This window comes from Passer domesticus, chromosome 6, assembly GCF_036417665.1.
Source record: "Passer domesticus isolate bPasDom1 chromosome 6, bPasDom1.hap1, whole genome shotgun sequence".
NCBI classification, from domain to species: domain Eukaryota; kingdom Metazoa; phylum Chordata; class Aves; order Passeriformes; family Passeridae; genus Passer; species Passer domesticus.
The window spans coordinates 22,088,031-22,105,442 of NC_087479.1; the positions used below are offsets into that span (position 1 = coordinate 22,088,031).

General features: G+C 44.4%; 1 protein-coding gene across 1 annotated transcript; it reads left to right on the forward strand.

Annotated features, from left to right (window-relative positions):
• The first annotated feature begins 65 nt into the window (after positions 1–65).
• Positions 66–15,487, forward strand: TMED8 (transmembrane p24 trafficking protein family member 8). Its single transcript, XM_064423744.1, has 6 exons — positions 66–203; positions 1,166–1,244; positions 3,550–3,679; positions 4,584–4,722; positions 4,989–5,288; positions 6,454–15,487. The coding sequence occupies exons 1-6, from the start codon at positions 125–127 to the stop codon at positions 6,669–6,671; spliced, it is 945 nt and encodes a 314-aa protein (XP_064279814.1). The 5' UTR covers positions 66–124; the 3' UTR covers positions 6,672–15,487.
• The last annotated feature ends 1,925 nt before the right edge of the window (positions 15,488–17,412 follow it).

Here is a 17,412-nt window from a genome sequence, read left to right on the forward strand (position 1 = left end):
AGCGCCGAGCGCCGCCACCTCCCTGCGGCCCGGCTCACGCGCACTCGCTCGGGTGTTTCCGTCTCCCGCGCTCGGGCGTTTCCGGCACGCTCGGCTGTTTCCGGCCGCCCGCCGAGCCGTGCCCATGTCGGACGCGCTCTCCGCCGCCGCCGGCTGCCGCTCCGAGCCCCCGGGCGGCGACACCGCGCCCCCGGGCCCCGCAGGTACGGGCAGGGCTGGGCAGGGCAGGGGCAGCCCGGCGGGGCGTGCCGAGCGCTGGCCTCACGGGGAGAGTTCCCTTTCCGTGGGGGGTTTGCCCGTCTCTGCCGGGAGGCAGCTCCCGGTGCCGGTGCCGGTGCCCCCGCGGTGCCGGCGCTCAGCGGCCGGGCCGGGCTGCGGTCTCTGCGGCTCACCTGCCGCTCGGGCGCTGCAGCTGCAGCGAGAGTTGCTCCCGGAGCGGCGGGAAGGGCGGGGATTGGTGGAGTTGGTGCTTTCCCCGGCGAGAGAGGCCCCGTGCCGCCGGAGCCGGGCCGTGCCGCGGGCTGCGTGCCCCTGGGCCCGAGCCGCCTGCTCCGCCCGCACCGCTGGGAATGGCCCGCGGCTCCCAGGGGCACCGGCAGCCTGCCCCTGCCCTGTTCGCTGCCTTAGCGCCATCGGACAGCAGGGCTGGGACGCACGCACCGCGCTCGTGTGGGGACAGAGCTTTCCCTGCCTTGAGGAGAGCCGGGGAGGACCAGGAGCCATCTTACAGAGGCTCCTGTTAGCCCCGACCCAGGCATTTCCATCTCGTCCGTGCCCTCTGTGAACTGCTGCACGACTGCTTTTCCCAGGGCTTTGTCAGCTCAGCTTTACATGATGAAATTTAGCCTTGTTGTGTCCTTGTAAAGCAAAGCTAGGATGAGTCGTTCCTGAATGAACCCTGCTTCTGAGAATGGCTTCACACCAAAAACATGCCAAGATTTTTGTTCTCCCTTTCCTAGGGTTGAGGTCATTAAGAATCTTTGCTCCACAAGGTTCTAGATACAGCTTATAACACGAAAAACTGGTTGGCACAGGTCTTTGTTCCACAGATGTCTGACCTTGTCGGTGTCTGAGTGCTGGCTGCAGGTTTTTTTTTCTCCTGCCAGTGTATTATAAACACCAACATTTACTTCACCTTCTCTTCCTATATTCTGTTTGTTGTTAGAAAATGAAGACTCAGCCCAAAAGACAGAGCCTGCAGATCAGCTAGTTGATTCTTTGGAATCCAGTACTTCACAGAGCGGGTAGGAAAACCTTTTTGTGTGTTGTGGCCCACATGCATGACAGTCTGTTTCTCTGCTGTGACCTCTTCTGTATGGCAGTTTGTTCTACACAGGTAAAAAAAAGGGACTGGAGACTGAATTGTCTGCTTTGGGACAGTATCTACCAGAATCAGTATGGGAGTGCCTGTTCTTACAGGCTTTAAGGTTGTTTTAAAGTTTGTGAAATGTAGTTAATGGCTCAGGTATTCAAATCACAGAGTCATTCAGCTTGAGAGGAACCCTGTGCAGTTTTATAATCCATTATAAGAGCTAGTACATTTTCAGCGGGAGATTTTCTATATCCTATCTGGAAGATACTTTAATAATTGAGTATGCCTACTGTCTGTAAATCTGGTTGAAGCTGTACAAGAAAATACCTTTTACTGTTTTCTTGACAACATTTTGGCTTTTTTCTTCATAGTTTGTTTTCCGTGTCTCTGCATTAATCCTGTTGATCAACCCTGTTATCAGATGTTTGGCTTGTTTGTACCGGCTGGGCATGTGGTGTTTGTGGCCAAGTAATTTAATTGGCTACAAGCATTAACACTATGCAGTACAGTTTCATTTGCCATTATACATTTGTTGCAGAGGATACAATTTCCTAAATGTGTGAGTTAATTACAGTAGGTAAACCACAGCTTCATCAAAAAAAAGCAAAAATCCAGGAAAAAAAGAACCCACATCAAACTACCCTTCTTACCAAAACAGCAGTTTGATGCCATCTTGGTTTGATGCCGCTGACATCTCTATCAGACTTCCTGACTATAAATGACTTCTTACATCTTTTTATTATATCCTATAATTTTCTTTAAAGAGATTAATACAGACTGTGAGCAAAATAGCCACAGTACATTATAGATACTTGTGGACATTACCTATTAAATTTGTCTTAATTTAGATCTTCTTTGAAAGGGATGGAAATGGTCCAGAAGGTTTGTGTGAGAAGGAATCAGCTGAACTGTGTCTTTGTAAGTCTGCCTGTAAAGCTTGTGTAGCTCTTCCTAATCTTTCAGTGAGATTCTTAGGTATCAGTGGTATCTAGAGGAAAAATTTCCCAGCCTGTAAGCTCCTGTGTTGATGGAGAGCTTTTTGAGCAGATGTGTGCACCTATGGTAGCAAATGACCAAATAGTCCATCTGGGTGTGTTTGTGCAACTGCTAAACTGAAATGCAAACAGGCTGGAAAACGATAGCATAGAACTCCAAGAATTCTTCCTTTAAAAAATTGTTCCCACTAAATAGCCTTCTTATCTCATCCATCTGCTGCCATTTTGTGAGCTTGCTGTTCATCTTGTTTTGAGTTGTTCTTACAGACCCTCTGGTCCATCATGCCAATTCCACGAAAAGAAATCACACTGTTGAGAGAATATAAGTAAAAAATGGTTTTGTTTCTGGGTAAATTCTGTAGTGCCATAAGGGTAACAATTTGAAAACAAAAGCCACATTTGCCCTGTTCAAGTCTTCTCTGTGGATGCACAATGTGTCAGGACACTCTTCTGGCATCTGAGTTCGTTTGGGACTATAAGTCTACCTATAGACAACATGCAGCAATTTAAAAAATGTCATTTAGAAGAAAACCCTCAACAGAGAATAAATGCCAGCAATGTTTCCTTTCTTGCCCATTCTTTTCCTGCTTTTCTTGCTATGTACCAATCTTGTTTTAGCATGTGCATTTTCTTTTGTTACAGTGCAGTACTCAGACCTCTTTGCTTAAGTTATTGTGCTGCCCATTGTATGTCTTACTGCTTGCTTATCTGTGGGGTGTACTTGGACATGGCAGAAACATGGAATACCCGAGTGTCTTTCTGTTGGGATTGCTAGTAGGAAAGGCATAATGGGCCGCTTAAATAGATGGCATTCTCAGGATGACTGTCAAAATTGTTCTGAATTCTTTCACCGATCCAGTTGACCTCTGAGGCAGTATGCAGATGCCATGCAGTAGCTGGCATAAAAGTTGTTCTTTCTTGGGCAGAAAAGTTGCTACTGATATCTGTCCTTAGTATAGTGTTGATGAGCCAGCATGGGGTGAGTGCAGTGAATTTCTGCCATCTAAAGGATGGTAAATATGGAGTATCCCAAGGAAGTTGCTCCCCCTGGCTCACATGGAAAGCAATCATGCAGAGATGGCAGGACTGAGGTGGGCAGGGGTTCTTTGTCCACTTGGCAGGTGCTGACCACAGAAGCTTGTTCCTTCAGCTCATTTGAACTTGAGTTCCAGAGCAGTGATTCCTCTGCTGGCTGTGCCCTGGGTGCAAGTGCTGAATTGTACTGCTCTCTTCCTCCAAAAGGTCACAGGCTGGGGCGCGCCTGAGTGCAGACACAACAGAGCATTCGAAGGCAGAAGTTGGCACTCTGGGGGACCAGAAAGCAGCTGAACGAGAAGAGAAGTTGCCTGACCAAATCCAATCTCTCAGAAAGGTAGATGAATGTTTCTTATGTCTGAGAATGAAGACAGAAGTGCAGCAACAGTTCTCCCACTCTACTATATGCTTGCCACTGTGGGACTGAGGCTCTAAGGGTTGTGTTAAGATAACAGTATTATTAACATAGATTCAGTTACATTTTTTCCTGTACATTAGTGGGAGATAAATGGTATCAGTCTAATTTGCAAAAACCCTCTTGGGTCTTCAGCTAGTCCTTGCTTCCTTGATCACTGAGGCTTCAAGGTAATTGTCACCTTCTGCTCTTATCTGGTGCTTCTGAAAATTCCATTCTTGTGGATTTATGGAAGAGGGAACTGAAATCCCTTGTTTCTTCTTGTGAGCAGCAAATTTGTTTACCCTACAGATAGAGTCAGGGAAACCTGTGCAAGTGACACCAAGTTCAGGACCTGCAAGTTTGCATGTATGAGAAGAGAGTGAACCAGATGGACTTCTAACTAGGATGCAGCAATGGCAGTTTGATTGTGGCTGTAGTCTAGATGCACACAGAGCTGAAAGGCTCTCCCTAGAGAGACTGACTGTTGTGAATTTTTTCCAAGAATAGTCGGCTAAATCTATAAGGCTGCTGCTTTGTTGAGGGGTGACAATTAACTCTGATGCAAGTGCAAAAATGTGCCTGCCCAGGACCCTGGGAGACCAAGGGGGGTGAAATTTGTGACACTGGTACAGCATTTGACTTCAAAGTTCATTACTTTGGTGCAGTGGGGGAAACAAATGCTGAGAGGTGTCTCAGAGCTAGCCTGCACTAATAATAGAAGCTTCTGCAGGTCTGACTTGGTTTCATAAAGGTGCCTGAGTTACTACTGAGTTGTTTCAAACCTAGGCAGAGACTTTTTAACCAGGTGGTCTTTGTGACAATGTTTCTTATGTGCTTGGTGCAGGAAGCTGTTCGATTAACCAACTACCATGTGCCTCAGGGAGTAGGGGATATAGTCATGATTCAGTCAGATCACACTGGTGCTGTGGATATCCTTTCAGCTGAGCTGGAGACTGCAGACCTCCTTGGGGAGCAGAGAAAAGGTGAGTCCTGAAGGCAGAACTCTTGTTTGTGTGATTTTTTAAGTGCCTGCCCTGGCTAGAAGAGCAGAGACTGTCCTAGAGATACTTATAATTCCTGCTGGAAATTTGTGCTCCTGGCTAGTGAGTGAAAAAACTTGGCATGTGGGGCTTTTGGGAGCAGGGCCCAGAATGCAGGCCCCTTACCAGAAACAGCTTCACTATTTTCAGGTAGTAGTTTGTCAGTAGTGAAAAGTCATGTAAACCTGTGAACTTTTCCCTTGTCTCAGCTCAGCCTCCACCTCTGGCTGCACCCACCATGTGGACCACTGAGAAGATGAAGGAATTCAAAGCCAAGATGGGAAAGGAAAAGAATGGCAGGATGGTGGTGAAGCGAGGCGAGGTGGTGACAGTCCGTGTGCCAACCCATCCTGATGGGAAATGCATTTGCTGGGAGTTTGCTACGGATGACTATGACATTGGGTTTGGAGTCTATTTTGACTGGACCACAGTTACTAGCACTGCCATTACTGTTCAGGTCAGTGAATCCAGTGATGAGGAGGACGAAGAGGAGGACGAGGAAATTGAAGGTTAGTGCAGATCTTATAAAGGTTAATTTGTGTTGCTTGTTGCCATGCTGCTGAGCGTATCTGTCAGATGCTACAATTTCCATCTACTTTGTTTAGTCAGCCCATTTGCTATCTCTGCAGCTTATTGTGTTCTTGGTTAGAGTGATAAGAAAGCATTTGGCCCTTCCTGCTTCATCAGGTGTCAATGGCTGTCCTCTCCAAGAGCATTCTTAAAATTGAACACATGGAAAAATAAAATCAGAATTCACTCAGTCAACTCTAGATGATAAAAAGGTTAAACTCTGAAATTTTAACCTGTTTTTGTTAGATTCTCAGACTGAGAAATTTCTGGTGGTAAGTGGAGGCAAGAAGATTTTATTTTGGGGTTTGGTTTTTTGGGTTTTTGTTTGTTGTGTTTTTTGTTTTGGTTTGAGGTTTTTTTTTGGTTGGTTTTTAGTTTTTTGTTTGTTTATTTTTGGTTTTTGCTGTTTTTTTTGGGGGGGTTGGTGTTTTTTGTTGTTGTTGTTTTTTTTGGGGGGGGGGATTTCTTGTTTTTTGTTTTTTTCTTGTTTTCTTTTTTTCCCAGTACAACAGTAGCTTCTTCTGACTGTTTTTGAAATGTTTGCTACCTGTGTCACTGTACTTGGGAAACACACAGTAATGTTGCCTGTTTTGTGGCTTCAGTGTATGTGTGACCAGTGTAGCTGGGAGGTTTGTGTCTGAATTTTGCAGGCCCTGTAAGTAGGGTAGGTTCCTTTATGAGGAATCCTCTTGGAGAAGTGAATTGAGGATATAGACACTATGAGGTAACAGCTAAGAGCTTTCCTGCCTCTCTTTGCTTCAAGTCTCTATCACAGGACTGCTGTTGTGTGTATAAAAGCAGTGAGGTGTCTAAAAGGTGTCTAAGCTGAAAAAGAGAGGAGACTGGGCTGGTGGGCTAGTAAATACTGTCCCATCAGTATTACCAAGAGAACAGGTTCTTGGTATGACCTTTTTTTTTTTGACAAGGAAGGCTGGACTTTGCGGGAATTATTTGCATAATTATTTGAGGAGATGCTCAGGGCAATGCTATCAGCGTTAGCCTTCCATACAGCTGCATGTCTGTGCTGTGTTCTGGTCTTGTTGGTGTTTTTCTGGATCATGCAGTGGTTCTGGCCTACTTACCTGTCTCCTGTCTCCCGCTCAGGCCTGTCCCCTGTAGGCGATGTGGAGCGGGGTTCCAAGAGCTGTCTGCGGAGCCGCTATGGGGAGGTCATGCCTGTGTACCGCAGGAACAGCCACCGGGAGGTGCAGGCAGGCAGCCACGAGTACCCGGGCGAGGGCATCTACCTGCTGAAGTTTGATAACTCCTACTCTCTGCTCCGCAATAAGACCCTGTTCTTTCACGTCTACTACACTAGCTGAAGAAGAGGGAAGGGGCAAGGATGGCAGGCAGGGGATGGTGAGTGTAGCAGGCTGCCACCCAGCCCTGGTACTGCCTGACGGGCGCTGCTGTGTGACAGAACCACGGTGCAATTCTGCCAGCTCTCCGCTGGACGTGAACTGGTTTCTCCCCACACCCTTCTTCCCCACTGTCACAGGGGAGAAAGGTGGTTCTGACTGCCTGGTTGTTCCCAGGCAGCTGCTCTTTCTCTAAAACTTTGGGAGGTCTGCTCCATGCAGGCATTGGGCTGGGCCTTCAAGCCACAGCTGGCAATTGCCCAGAAGCCACATTCAGGTGGTTGTGGTTCTGATCTGTTGTGCTGGTACAAAATGAAGTGAAAATAATGTTACTGTTTTGTGAATAACTTTTCCAACTCTCCTGCTGCATCTGCATCACTAGAGGGCAGCTGTTAGCTTCAGTGAGCCAGAAGCACAGCTGGCTTGTCACTTAGCCAGGGCACCCCCATCACCTACCATCGCTAGAGTCACCAGCAGTCAGTGCTTCCTTCACTCACAGAGTGGCTGGGAGTGCAGCTGGCCAGCAGCAGCCCATGCTGCAGTGGCTTGGCAGTGCTACAACAGGTGAGCCCCAAATAGCAGTCACAGCTCATGTTTGAACAGGGGGTGGGAGCAGGGTGCACACCTCATAGTCCATAGGAAGGCTTTTCTACAGATTAAGAATTGAATGTTATATCTGTTGGTTGTAGGCATATGTAGATGATTAAAACCATAGTGATTACCAGAAGTTTTTTCTTAATCCAGATGTGAAGCAGAGGAGGTTACTTACTGCCATGCTTAATGAATACAAAATGGTTGGAATACAACCAATAAATATACAGGAAATGTTTCTTAGTAGCTGGTGTTGGTTCACTGGTGTTGCAACCATATGTAGCAAGGAAAAGGCTCCCAGAGAAATGCAGTTTGTCAGCTGCTATTGCTGTTGTAAAGGTATTGTTAGGAAGATCCTTGGCATGTTTTGGTGACTAGTGATGGTATTAGTTATCACCTTCTCCTTAAGTAGTGGCTGAGTTGAACAAGGAGAAGTTAATCCATCAGAGATGAATTTTAAAACATGTTTATTTGTAACTGTTGTTTATTTTAATACTTTCAACTTGAAATCATTCTCTTTTCTAAGAATACTGCTGTATTTACATTTTGATACCTCTTTGCAGAGACACAAAATGACTTTCCATGGTGATACTAGAAAAGTTCTGAGTTTTATTTTTAAATTGTCCAGGTAAAGCACCTCTACTTGGTCCATTCCTTCTATTGAGAGGAAATGATGGACAGAATTATTTGGGGTAGTTAAAGCCAAAGATTTTGCTCTCGTATGAGGGCTATTTCCTATTAAGGGTACATTGTAATGCTGTACAATTTGCTCTACATTCAAGCTTACTTTTAAGTATCTCTGCTTACTGATTCACTGCTCCAGAGCACTTACTAGGTCAAAATGATACGAGAGGAAGCAGTCAGTTTACAATAGAGCAGCCCTAGCTGGGAGCAGGAGGAGTAGAAATTGGAAGAGCACTGCTTGGAACACAGTGACTTTCTGGGGGAGTGGGCAAGGAGCAGAGTTATTACTGCTTTGGGCCCTGAGAAGGGGAGAAAATGGCCACCTTTCTCAAAGAGAGTGTGTTCACCAGGTGGGGTGGAACTGCAGAGTTGCTGTATTCAAGCAGGTCAACCACAGGAAGACAGAACAGTAGGGCTAGGTATCTGTCAGAGCAACATGCTCTTTCAGTTAGCAGCTTGGAGAGGGCTGTTCCTTCATTTAACCTCCCATGGATGAAATGAAGAACCATCCTGTGGCCTTTCTACAGCACTTGAATCAGGCATGAGCAATTTAGATAAGGTGTTTGGGTTTTTTCATCCTTTGTCTCTCAAGTCCCTAGATATTGCTGATGGAGTTGACACACTTCACTTCTAACAGAGAAGTAGTAATATGTTTGCTGATATGAAACATAAATTTAACAACATTTCATAGTTGGTGTGTTTTGTGTAGACTAGGGAATGAGAGGCTGGAGAGTAGTACTGCAGAAAGGGACCAGGGGGTCCTGGTTGATGGCAAGCTGAACATGAGCCAGCAGGGCCAACCCTGTCCTGGGGTGCATCAGTCACAGCACGGCCAGTCAGGCAAGGGAGGGGATTGTCCTGCTCTGCTCTGCACTGGGCCAGCCTCACCTCCAGTGCTGGGGGCAATTTTTAGGACCCCAGTGTAAGCCATTAAAGACCATCCAAAGGAGGGCCACAAGGATGGTGAAGGGTCTGGAGGGGAAGCCATAGGAGGAGTGGTTGAGGTCACTTGGTCTGTTCAGGCTGGAGAAGAGGAGATTGAGGGGAGATCTCACTGCAGTTACAGCTTCCTCATGAGGGGCAGGCACTGAGCTCTTCAGTCTTGTGACCAGTGACAGGACTCAAGGAAATGGCATGAAGCTGAGTCAGGGGAGGTTTAGGTTGGGTATAAGGAAAATGTTTTTCACCCAGATGGTGTTTGAGCACTGGAACAGGCTCCCCAGGGAAGTGATCACAGCACCAAGCCTGACAGAGTCCAAGGAGTGTTTGCACAACACTCTCAGGCACATGTTCTGATTGTTGGGGTGTCCTGAGACAGCAGCTGGACTCAGTGATCGTGATGGGCCTCTTCCAACTCAACATACTCTGTGATTCTATGAACCTTTTGTACTGAGTCACTGGAAAACACCTTAAAACTATTTATGATCACACAGAAAACACTATGGGCCAATGCCAGAAGTTGTGCATAAAATACAGAAGTTGGTCATGTCCCAGAGTAATAAGATCAGCCACATGCATGTGTGATCAATGCCAGGGTTCTTCAGGCTGTTCTGCAGCCTCTGGGAAAACTTGGTGGTGTTGAAACTCAGTGGTGGAGTTCTGCAGGACTGTTGAAGGGAATAAAAAATAGGAATTACATTTTCCTTAGAGGCTTCACTAGGTTGTTCCTTACACTATTTTTTACGTTGTTAATTTGGAAAAAATACTTTTGTTCATCACTCAATGCTTGTCAGGGAAATGTTTTTGTAAAAGTGGGTACAAGCTTTAAGTCAATCTGTGAACTCCAAATTGTCCAAATTCCACGTTTATGGAATTTCACTTAGATCCATTACCTAAAAGACTGCATCAGGTAGAAACTTACAGTAGAGGATTAGACTAATAATTTTCTTCAAACAGATGATGTAGGAAGTAAAAGATATCAACAACAGGGAAATGGCAAGTTTCTTTAGTAAATGCTTTAACAACACAAGCCAGTCTCTGAAAATAAGGTCAGTGCGGGAATTAACCGTCCCAAATTGTCAGGAGATGGGACTATACTTCTTTTCCAGCTTCAGTGGGTCTTATGAGATAGAGGGAAAAGGGTCTGTATCCTTACCAATTATGGTCTGTCCATCTGATACACAGTATCATTCATATGTCCATCTGATACACACAATAATTCACATTCAGAAATTTCAGAAATTGTCAAAAATTGCCAGGTTCTTTCGGCCTTTAGACTCCGAAAAGTGTTTAAATATCTGGTTTTAAGAAATGAGGTTTTTTTCATGGGCTGTTTTATAAAAGAAATGAACATTTCATTAAAAGTTTATTGAAACTGTCATTGCTAATAAAATCTGAATTATTTTAACATCTAGAAACAGTCTAAACACAGTAATAGTTTCATTATATTTTGGACAACTATTCATACCCATATAGTAAAGTAATTCCATAAAAAGCTGATAACCAAATCCAGCAGTAGCAGTTGAGTATTATGAAGACACTTCTGCAGCTCAGGCCACCTGAGTTACTCATCACATTCTGCAGTTTACAGTATCCTTTCATAACAGCTTCTGGTTTAAAGGAGAGTTGAGTTAAAAAAGCAAATCACAAGCAAATATGTTTGGGGATTTTACTCTTCCACCCTTTTTAAAGTATTGGTTTGTGAGTAATGAAAGTTACTGATTAAAAATGTGACAAAAAGATTAACGAAGCATCATTCAGATGGCAGGCATCAGTCATGTCAGTCAGCTCACACACATACGGTACAAAATGCTTGGACAGACGAGGGCTGTAAAGCAGGGCTGTGCAGGAGCACCAGGAATGCTCGTGCCATGGCTGCGGCACGCAGCTCCTGTGGTACAGCTGTACAGAGCACCTGGGCTCATGGGGCACTGCAGGCAGCAGTGCCTGCAGCCTGCCCAGCTCCCCCATGTTCTAAAGGCTGCTCTCACCCTCCACTCAGGTCAGTGCTGTGTAACTCATCTGCACACACAGCAGCGCGGGTACAGCACCCCAGCACGTGTAACCTGTCTCCCACACAGCCCTGCAGGTACAGCAGCCTGGTCTAGTTGAAGGTCTCCCTGCCCATGGGAAAGCAGTTGGAACTTGATGATATTCAAGCTCCTCTTCCAATCCAAACCATTCTATGATTTTACGAGTAAATGTGACAGTACTTTAACAAGACATGATGGCAAGGTATACTTAACTGCTCACTGCATAGATGACAGGGTCAGACAAAACTGTCAGGGAGACCCTCTGCTGAGTCGTGAGGTTCAGAAAGGACCCCCTTATTTTTTAAACTCCTTTCCTGAGGGGAATTTAGGTCTGTCTGGATCCAGCCTTAGTCCCAGACTTGGCCAGCAGTTTACATCTAAAGGATTATGTGCATTGTCAATCCTGTATCTCGCTTAGCTGAGATTTCAAAGTTTTGTGTGCTATTAAGCACTTTGTGAGAATTCCTAAGCAAGGAATCTCTCAGCCTCAAGAAGTTAACCCTAAGAGCATCCCTAGTTGATCCTGGGGCACAGCCTGCTGCCATGCAGGAGAGAGAACAGGCCCTGTCCACTGTTTAAAGCAAGATGATTGACTTACAGTCATATTTCCATACAGGCCGTATTTTGGGTTTCCTTGTGCCCAAATGACCCTAAGCTGTTGAGCAAGACTTATGGTCCTTAACTATTTTGTTCTTATCTGTCTTCTCAGAGTCCATCTTAAGCCAGATACAGTCCTCCCTCCCACCACTGGTGGCTGGCTATTGCTCAAGCAGAAGTGGGAGGGGAGAGCACACTGTCACCCGAGGCACTAAAGAGAAGAAAATGGAATAGACCCTTCAGTCTGACCACAATGTCAGCATTGCCCCACTCAATGATTGCTGTTGGTCCTTGGCTGAGATCTGGAGAGCCCTGTGTGTGTGTGCTGGTTAACATAAGATGTACTATTTGGCACCTACTCCACTTTTTAATTAGGGTTTGTTTATGTTGAAGGGAACTCTGACCTGTATGCACATGAGATATTCCAGAATTATTGATCCTCAGCTGCACAGCTTGTTGCAGGCTAGTGGGTTATCTCCCTTTAAAACTATATTGTGGTTTTGATCACAAAACCTTCCTTACAACCAGTTTTGATCACTTGCTGACACACAGATAGTATGTCCCAGTTTTCCAGCCATTAGTTAAGGCTTTTGTTAAGATAAATTGCACTGTAGATGGCAAACCTATTGTTCAGTTCAGTTCTTGCTTTCTGAAGTGTGGATCAATCTTTAATAAGGCTTGGGTCACTCTTTTGGAACTGTGCCCATCTACCTGGTCTCATTGACTTAAGCCCAAAATCAGCATAGAATGTGGAATGTCATCCCAATGAGTATGTGCCCAGCCTGCAAATGCAGCCTGCTCACAGACAGGCCTGCTGCAGTGGAACTCAAAGTATTTGGTGTGTGTTGTTTCACTGCTTAAGTTTCCCAGAAGTATCTGGTATCTTTTATGAACACAAGATAGTTTTAGGAATATTTAATCTTCAGGAAAGCTTCATAGTTATACAGGATAATTCCTCTTTTTGTTTATTTTCTTATATTTCCATATTATACAAGTATGTTGTTTCTCAGGTATTCAACTAGCATTCGTTATCAAAGTGACAACTTCTTTTTGGGAGGATACACAGTTTTTATAATTTTCTGATAAATCCAAAGCTTTGCTGTGTGGCTAGTGATTAACAGCAGCCATTCCTGTTCAATATCAAACCCATAGTTGTTTCAAAGAAATAATCTTATTTTGCATGAAAATTAGAAAAATCTAATTTTTTCAGTTTGGTATATTTCCTGGATTTGTATTGAATCTTGCTAGCTGGCTTAGGCAATTATGGAAACCCTTCTTATTTAAATAGAGATCTTTGGAATTAGACCTTGGGTCAAGAAATAAAAATAAAGTTTAAATGCAGTTGCACTTCAGAGAGGGAAATTAATCCTCAGGAAAGCAAAATTTTATGTTTCTGTGGAAGGAAGACTTCAAGTAGATTTTTAATATATGTTTCCTTTCCCTCTAAATTGTCTTTAGAAATTCATAAAGCTAAATCAAGGAAGAAGTTTCTTTTGCATTTTGGGATTGCTTTTGTGAAAGCCCAGAATTGTTTTCTGTTTTGTTTTGAATATAATTTAGATCTAAATAAAATTTACATGTTCAGTCAGAGATATATCCTGTAGCAAAGGACTTGTGTAAAAATTACTTTGGAGAAGTATTTAGTTATAATAATGGTATTAATATGTTGGACTTTTTTTATGTCAGAGAAGGTAATAAGCTCTCCATTGTTTCCTCTTTTTTGCTTTAGGTGTAATGTAGCAGTAGGAGTTCAAAATGTATGTGTTTTATTGAGAACAGAGAATTAAAATTGCTTAAATCGAGGACCACTACTGGTACTGCTTACATTTACTCAGACCCTTTGGAGGCCTGTAATACATGTTCTCAGGAAAGGTTTCTGGTGTCAGACACAGGCTTGCAGCAAATTACTGCTTGGGACCCATTTAATATGCACAAACAAGTAAGATGAAAATGTGTTAAGAGGAAGAGCTTAGTTCCCTGACTTCAGGTGCTAGGGAAGTCAAGTTACTATGCACTGAGTCTAGAAGGCAGCCACATGCCTTTCTTTGTGGCTCTGCCCTGACAGCTTATCTCCTTGTACCTGTGTGTGCATGTAACCTCCAGCTGTGGTCTGCACGGGGTCAGTTATTGTGGCTGGACCTGGTGAGGTGAATTTGAGGTAAACCTTATTACTGGTCTAGCTGCTGAAAGATTTTGTTGTTCTTGTATGGAATTAGGGGAGAGAATGAATCCCTGAATGAGCTCACTTTCATTCCCACTGCTTATACTCTTTCCTCTTGTCTAACTACCCCTATTAAAGCCACTCTACAGAGGATTTATCACAAGGTGCCTTAGGAACAAACAGCATGTCTGAAATGAGAACCATAGGTGTCATTAATACAAGAGATTTTTTTAAATTTCTCTGCCCATTTGGGTAGGGGGTGGTACTTGCTAAGGTTAGGCAGGGAGAGCCCCTCTAGGCTGTTCCTGGAGATCTAATCTGTTCATAGACCACCTGGTTGCTGTAAGATGAGTAATACAATGGTATTTGAATTTCCTGGTGCCATACATTCTTTGCCTTCATATGCTGCTGTCAGATGTCTAGGAACAACAAAGAACTGCTCCTTTTGATATGCTGACACTAAATCCAAGGACCAGAGGAACACTAGATAGACATAAAAGAGTGTTTTTTATGGCCGTTCATAATTTCCTCTAAAAAGGGTGTTGAAATCCAGAGTTGTGAGTGGTGTGTGCTTATGTATATTGAGTGTGGATGAGAGACCAAAGTAACAAGTTTTTTTTTGTTTAGGGTTTTTTTAATATCTAGAAGTGTAAAAGAAAAAAACATTTCTCCTTTTCTCATATCTGGGAAAATATTGGATGTGACAATATCATGTAGACGAATGAGAACCTCACAACTGGCAGAATGAAAAATTGGGAACTGATTGTGTTAAATACATTGCTAATTAGACTGTGAAAGAAGACAGGAGTTTAGCAGGAGTCAAAGTGCTAAGGCATTTATCTAAATAAGTTGATTTGCAGTAAATACCAACTAAATAAAGTTTTAAAAGGTACATAAAACAGCAGACTTCAGATGTATATTACAAGGAGGAGAGTGTTCTGGGGGGATAGTCCACATTTGCCTGGAGAGAGTTTCTGGCTACTTATTCTGAACTGTGGTGCTGTTGCAGCTGAAGGTGCATCAGGCCAGGTGGGTGGTGGATCTGAGTTCCCTTGGCTTTTCTGGGTTCCATTCTGGATTTTACATGTTGCTTTCTCAGAATAATCCCTTTATTGGGAAGGGAGAGAGGAAGAATTTTCTGATCCAGCTGAGGGTTATCTGTTTTAAACCCATCTCAACTGGTGAGTCAAATCCCTTGGGCAAGAAGCAGGATGCCAGCCACAAAATTCAGAGCTAAGGACACCTTGCCAAATAATGACCTTGACATTTAGGAGCCATGTTTGGAAATGATAAATAGCTGGAGATGGCTTCCCTGCAACCTCCAAGATGCCCTGGGGACAGCTCTCCTCAGAGGGAAGCAGGCTGCTTTCCACTCACAGCTCCAAGCCATTAGCATAGGCTTTCAATGGGAAGCACCTTGTAGCTTGTCATAACTTTTTCAGACCGATGTTCTTGTGAACTGTGATGGTTGTTTGTCAGTCCTTACCTCTGTGATGTGAATATTTTTGATGTCCTGTAATTTCAAAATTGAGTTCTCAGCACCACCTGTTTGCTTTCCATGTGCTTGCCAAGAGATGAGTTTTAAATAGAGAAGAGGATATTTTAACAAAATGTGTCACTGGACTCTTTCTGAAAGGCACATATGAAGGCTATATTTATATTGTGCTTGCATTCCTTTTACAATTGGTTTGTATTGTTTATATTTGATGTGTTGTGGTTGATTTGTAATAATATATTGGAACTTACTCCCTTTAAATAAACTTTTCACTATGCAACCAAGAACTCTGTCTTCTGTTTAAGGCAAGTGAATATCTTGATATGAAAAATTCAACTACAGACCTTCCAACAAAACAAGAATACTGTTAATTTTAGGAGCAAAGAAGAAGCAAATACACAAAATATATTTTGCAGTGTACAGGAGATTCTGATGCAAATGGAGAGGAAAATGCTCTGTTGTCACCTCCTGATGATGGTTCAGGCCAGGAAATCTTCTGTCTTTTAAAATGACTTCCTGAAATATTTTTCTTGAGATTGTACTGAATGTGAGGAATTGGAGAGGAATAAGCAAGTAGCCAAGCTCGTATGATGGACATAGGTACAGTTTGAATACTTTACCCTCCAGTTCTTCATACTGGTACTTGTCACCTCCATTTGCAGAGATCCCCTAGCTCTTTTGTTACTTCAGCTTTCAGTCTGGAGGATTTAGAAACATCTTTTCAGTTACCAGATACTCGTTAAATTGTCTACAGAAAAGTGTTTGCCTTTTACAGCTCCTCACAGCCGCTTTGCCCCTCAGCTTTATTATACTACAAAGGCTCTATTTACATGTCCTGAAAGAAGCACTTTCTGGTCAAAATGAGGAATGATGCCTGTAGTGGGAGTCATCTTTTCTCACCTATCTCATTTTAAGTTTGGCAGCACCAGTGCTGCAGAAGTTCAATTCTCTTGGAGCACTTTTATAAACTTAATTGATGGGCAGGAGCAATAATAAACCAAACTGATTCAAAGGATAAATGATTCTGCCAAGTTAAAGATGTTTCATTGCATTTTAAGACCACCAAAGAGAAACAGTGCTACAGCTACTTCATTATGATGCACTCATGATACATCCTTGTGCTTGGCTGGGGCATACAGCCAAGAGGAAAACTAAGGAAAACAGTGGGGATGCAGGGAAATGATGCAAGATTTCACATTAGTTCTTCCCATTTCTGGAAGTTCCAACCCCACTCTGCCATTTCTCCCTTCTCTAACTTTTGTGCATGGGCTGCAGCAGAAACACTCCCATATGAGGTGCTCTGTGAAGGCCTTGCTGCAGGCTTTGTTGCCTCTGCCAGGGAAGTGGCTCTTCCCTGTTTCAGGTGAATAGGGAGAATATTGTACTTTGGCTGCTGAAGTCCTGTCACTGCTTTTAGTAGTGTTTTATTATCAACAGCAGTTGATAATCAAAGTTGAAGCTTAGCAGAGCTACTCATTGTTATACAGGTGGTATTAGTTACCGACTGGAGCCCCTGTAGTAACACACACACACACACACACACACACATATGTAATTACTGTTTAAGGAGTATCTGCCACCATCCTACCTTCAATATGAGCCCTGACTGCAGAGTAAGAGAAGCAAGGTTCACACCTGCTCTTTTTCATGAAGGCTACAAGAAATGTGTACAGATATCATCATTTAGGAATCGGAAAGCAAATTATCCCTCTCTGGAAAGGGTCATGCGGCTTGGACTCTAGCAATGGTGAATGCCTGGAACACAAGTTCTTTGAAGCGTGGCTGAGGGAGCAGGGGTTGTTTAGGCTCGTTGTTTAGGTGGAGTCACCACCCTTGGAGGTGTTTAAGGAAAGACTGGATGTGTAGTGTCCATGTCCAGCTCACATGGCGGAGTTCGGTCATTGGCTGTTCTCGATGATCTCGGAGGTCTTTTCCAACATAATTAATTCTGCGATTCGACAGAGCCTCATTGGGTACGAAGGCAAGGCCGGTCCGGGCTTCGCAAGGCCCGAGCAGCCGGCCCTGCTGTCCCGGGCTCCGCCCGCCTTGGCAGGGCTGCGGCCGGCACGCCCCTGACGGGGATGGCCGCGCCCCGGGCGCTGCCAGCGCGGGCAGGCCGGGCCCCTCGCAGCTGCGGGGCCGGGCCGGGGGTGCCGGGGCCGCCCCCGCTGCGCCGCGGGGCTTTAATGCGGCCGCGGCGGCCCC

What these genes read in the sequence shown, in the direction of transcription:
- TMED8 (XM_064423744.1), top strand. Translation starts at nt 125, where the DNA reads ATGTCGGACGCGCTCTCCGCCGCCGCCGGCTGCCGCTCCGAGCCCCCG. An exon ending in CGCGCCCCCGGGCCCCGCAG is followed by an intron (nt 204 to 1,165) that starts GTACGGGCAGGG and finishes GTTTGTTGTTAG; the next exon opens with AAAATGAAGACTCAGCCCAA. An exon ending in GGAGGACGAGGAAATTGAAG is followed by an intron (nt 5,289 to 6,453) that starts GTTAGTGCAGAT and finishes TCTCCCGCTCAG; the next exon opens with GCCTGTCCCCTGTAGGCGAT.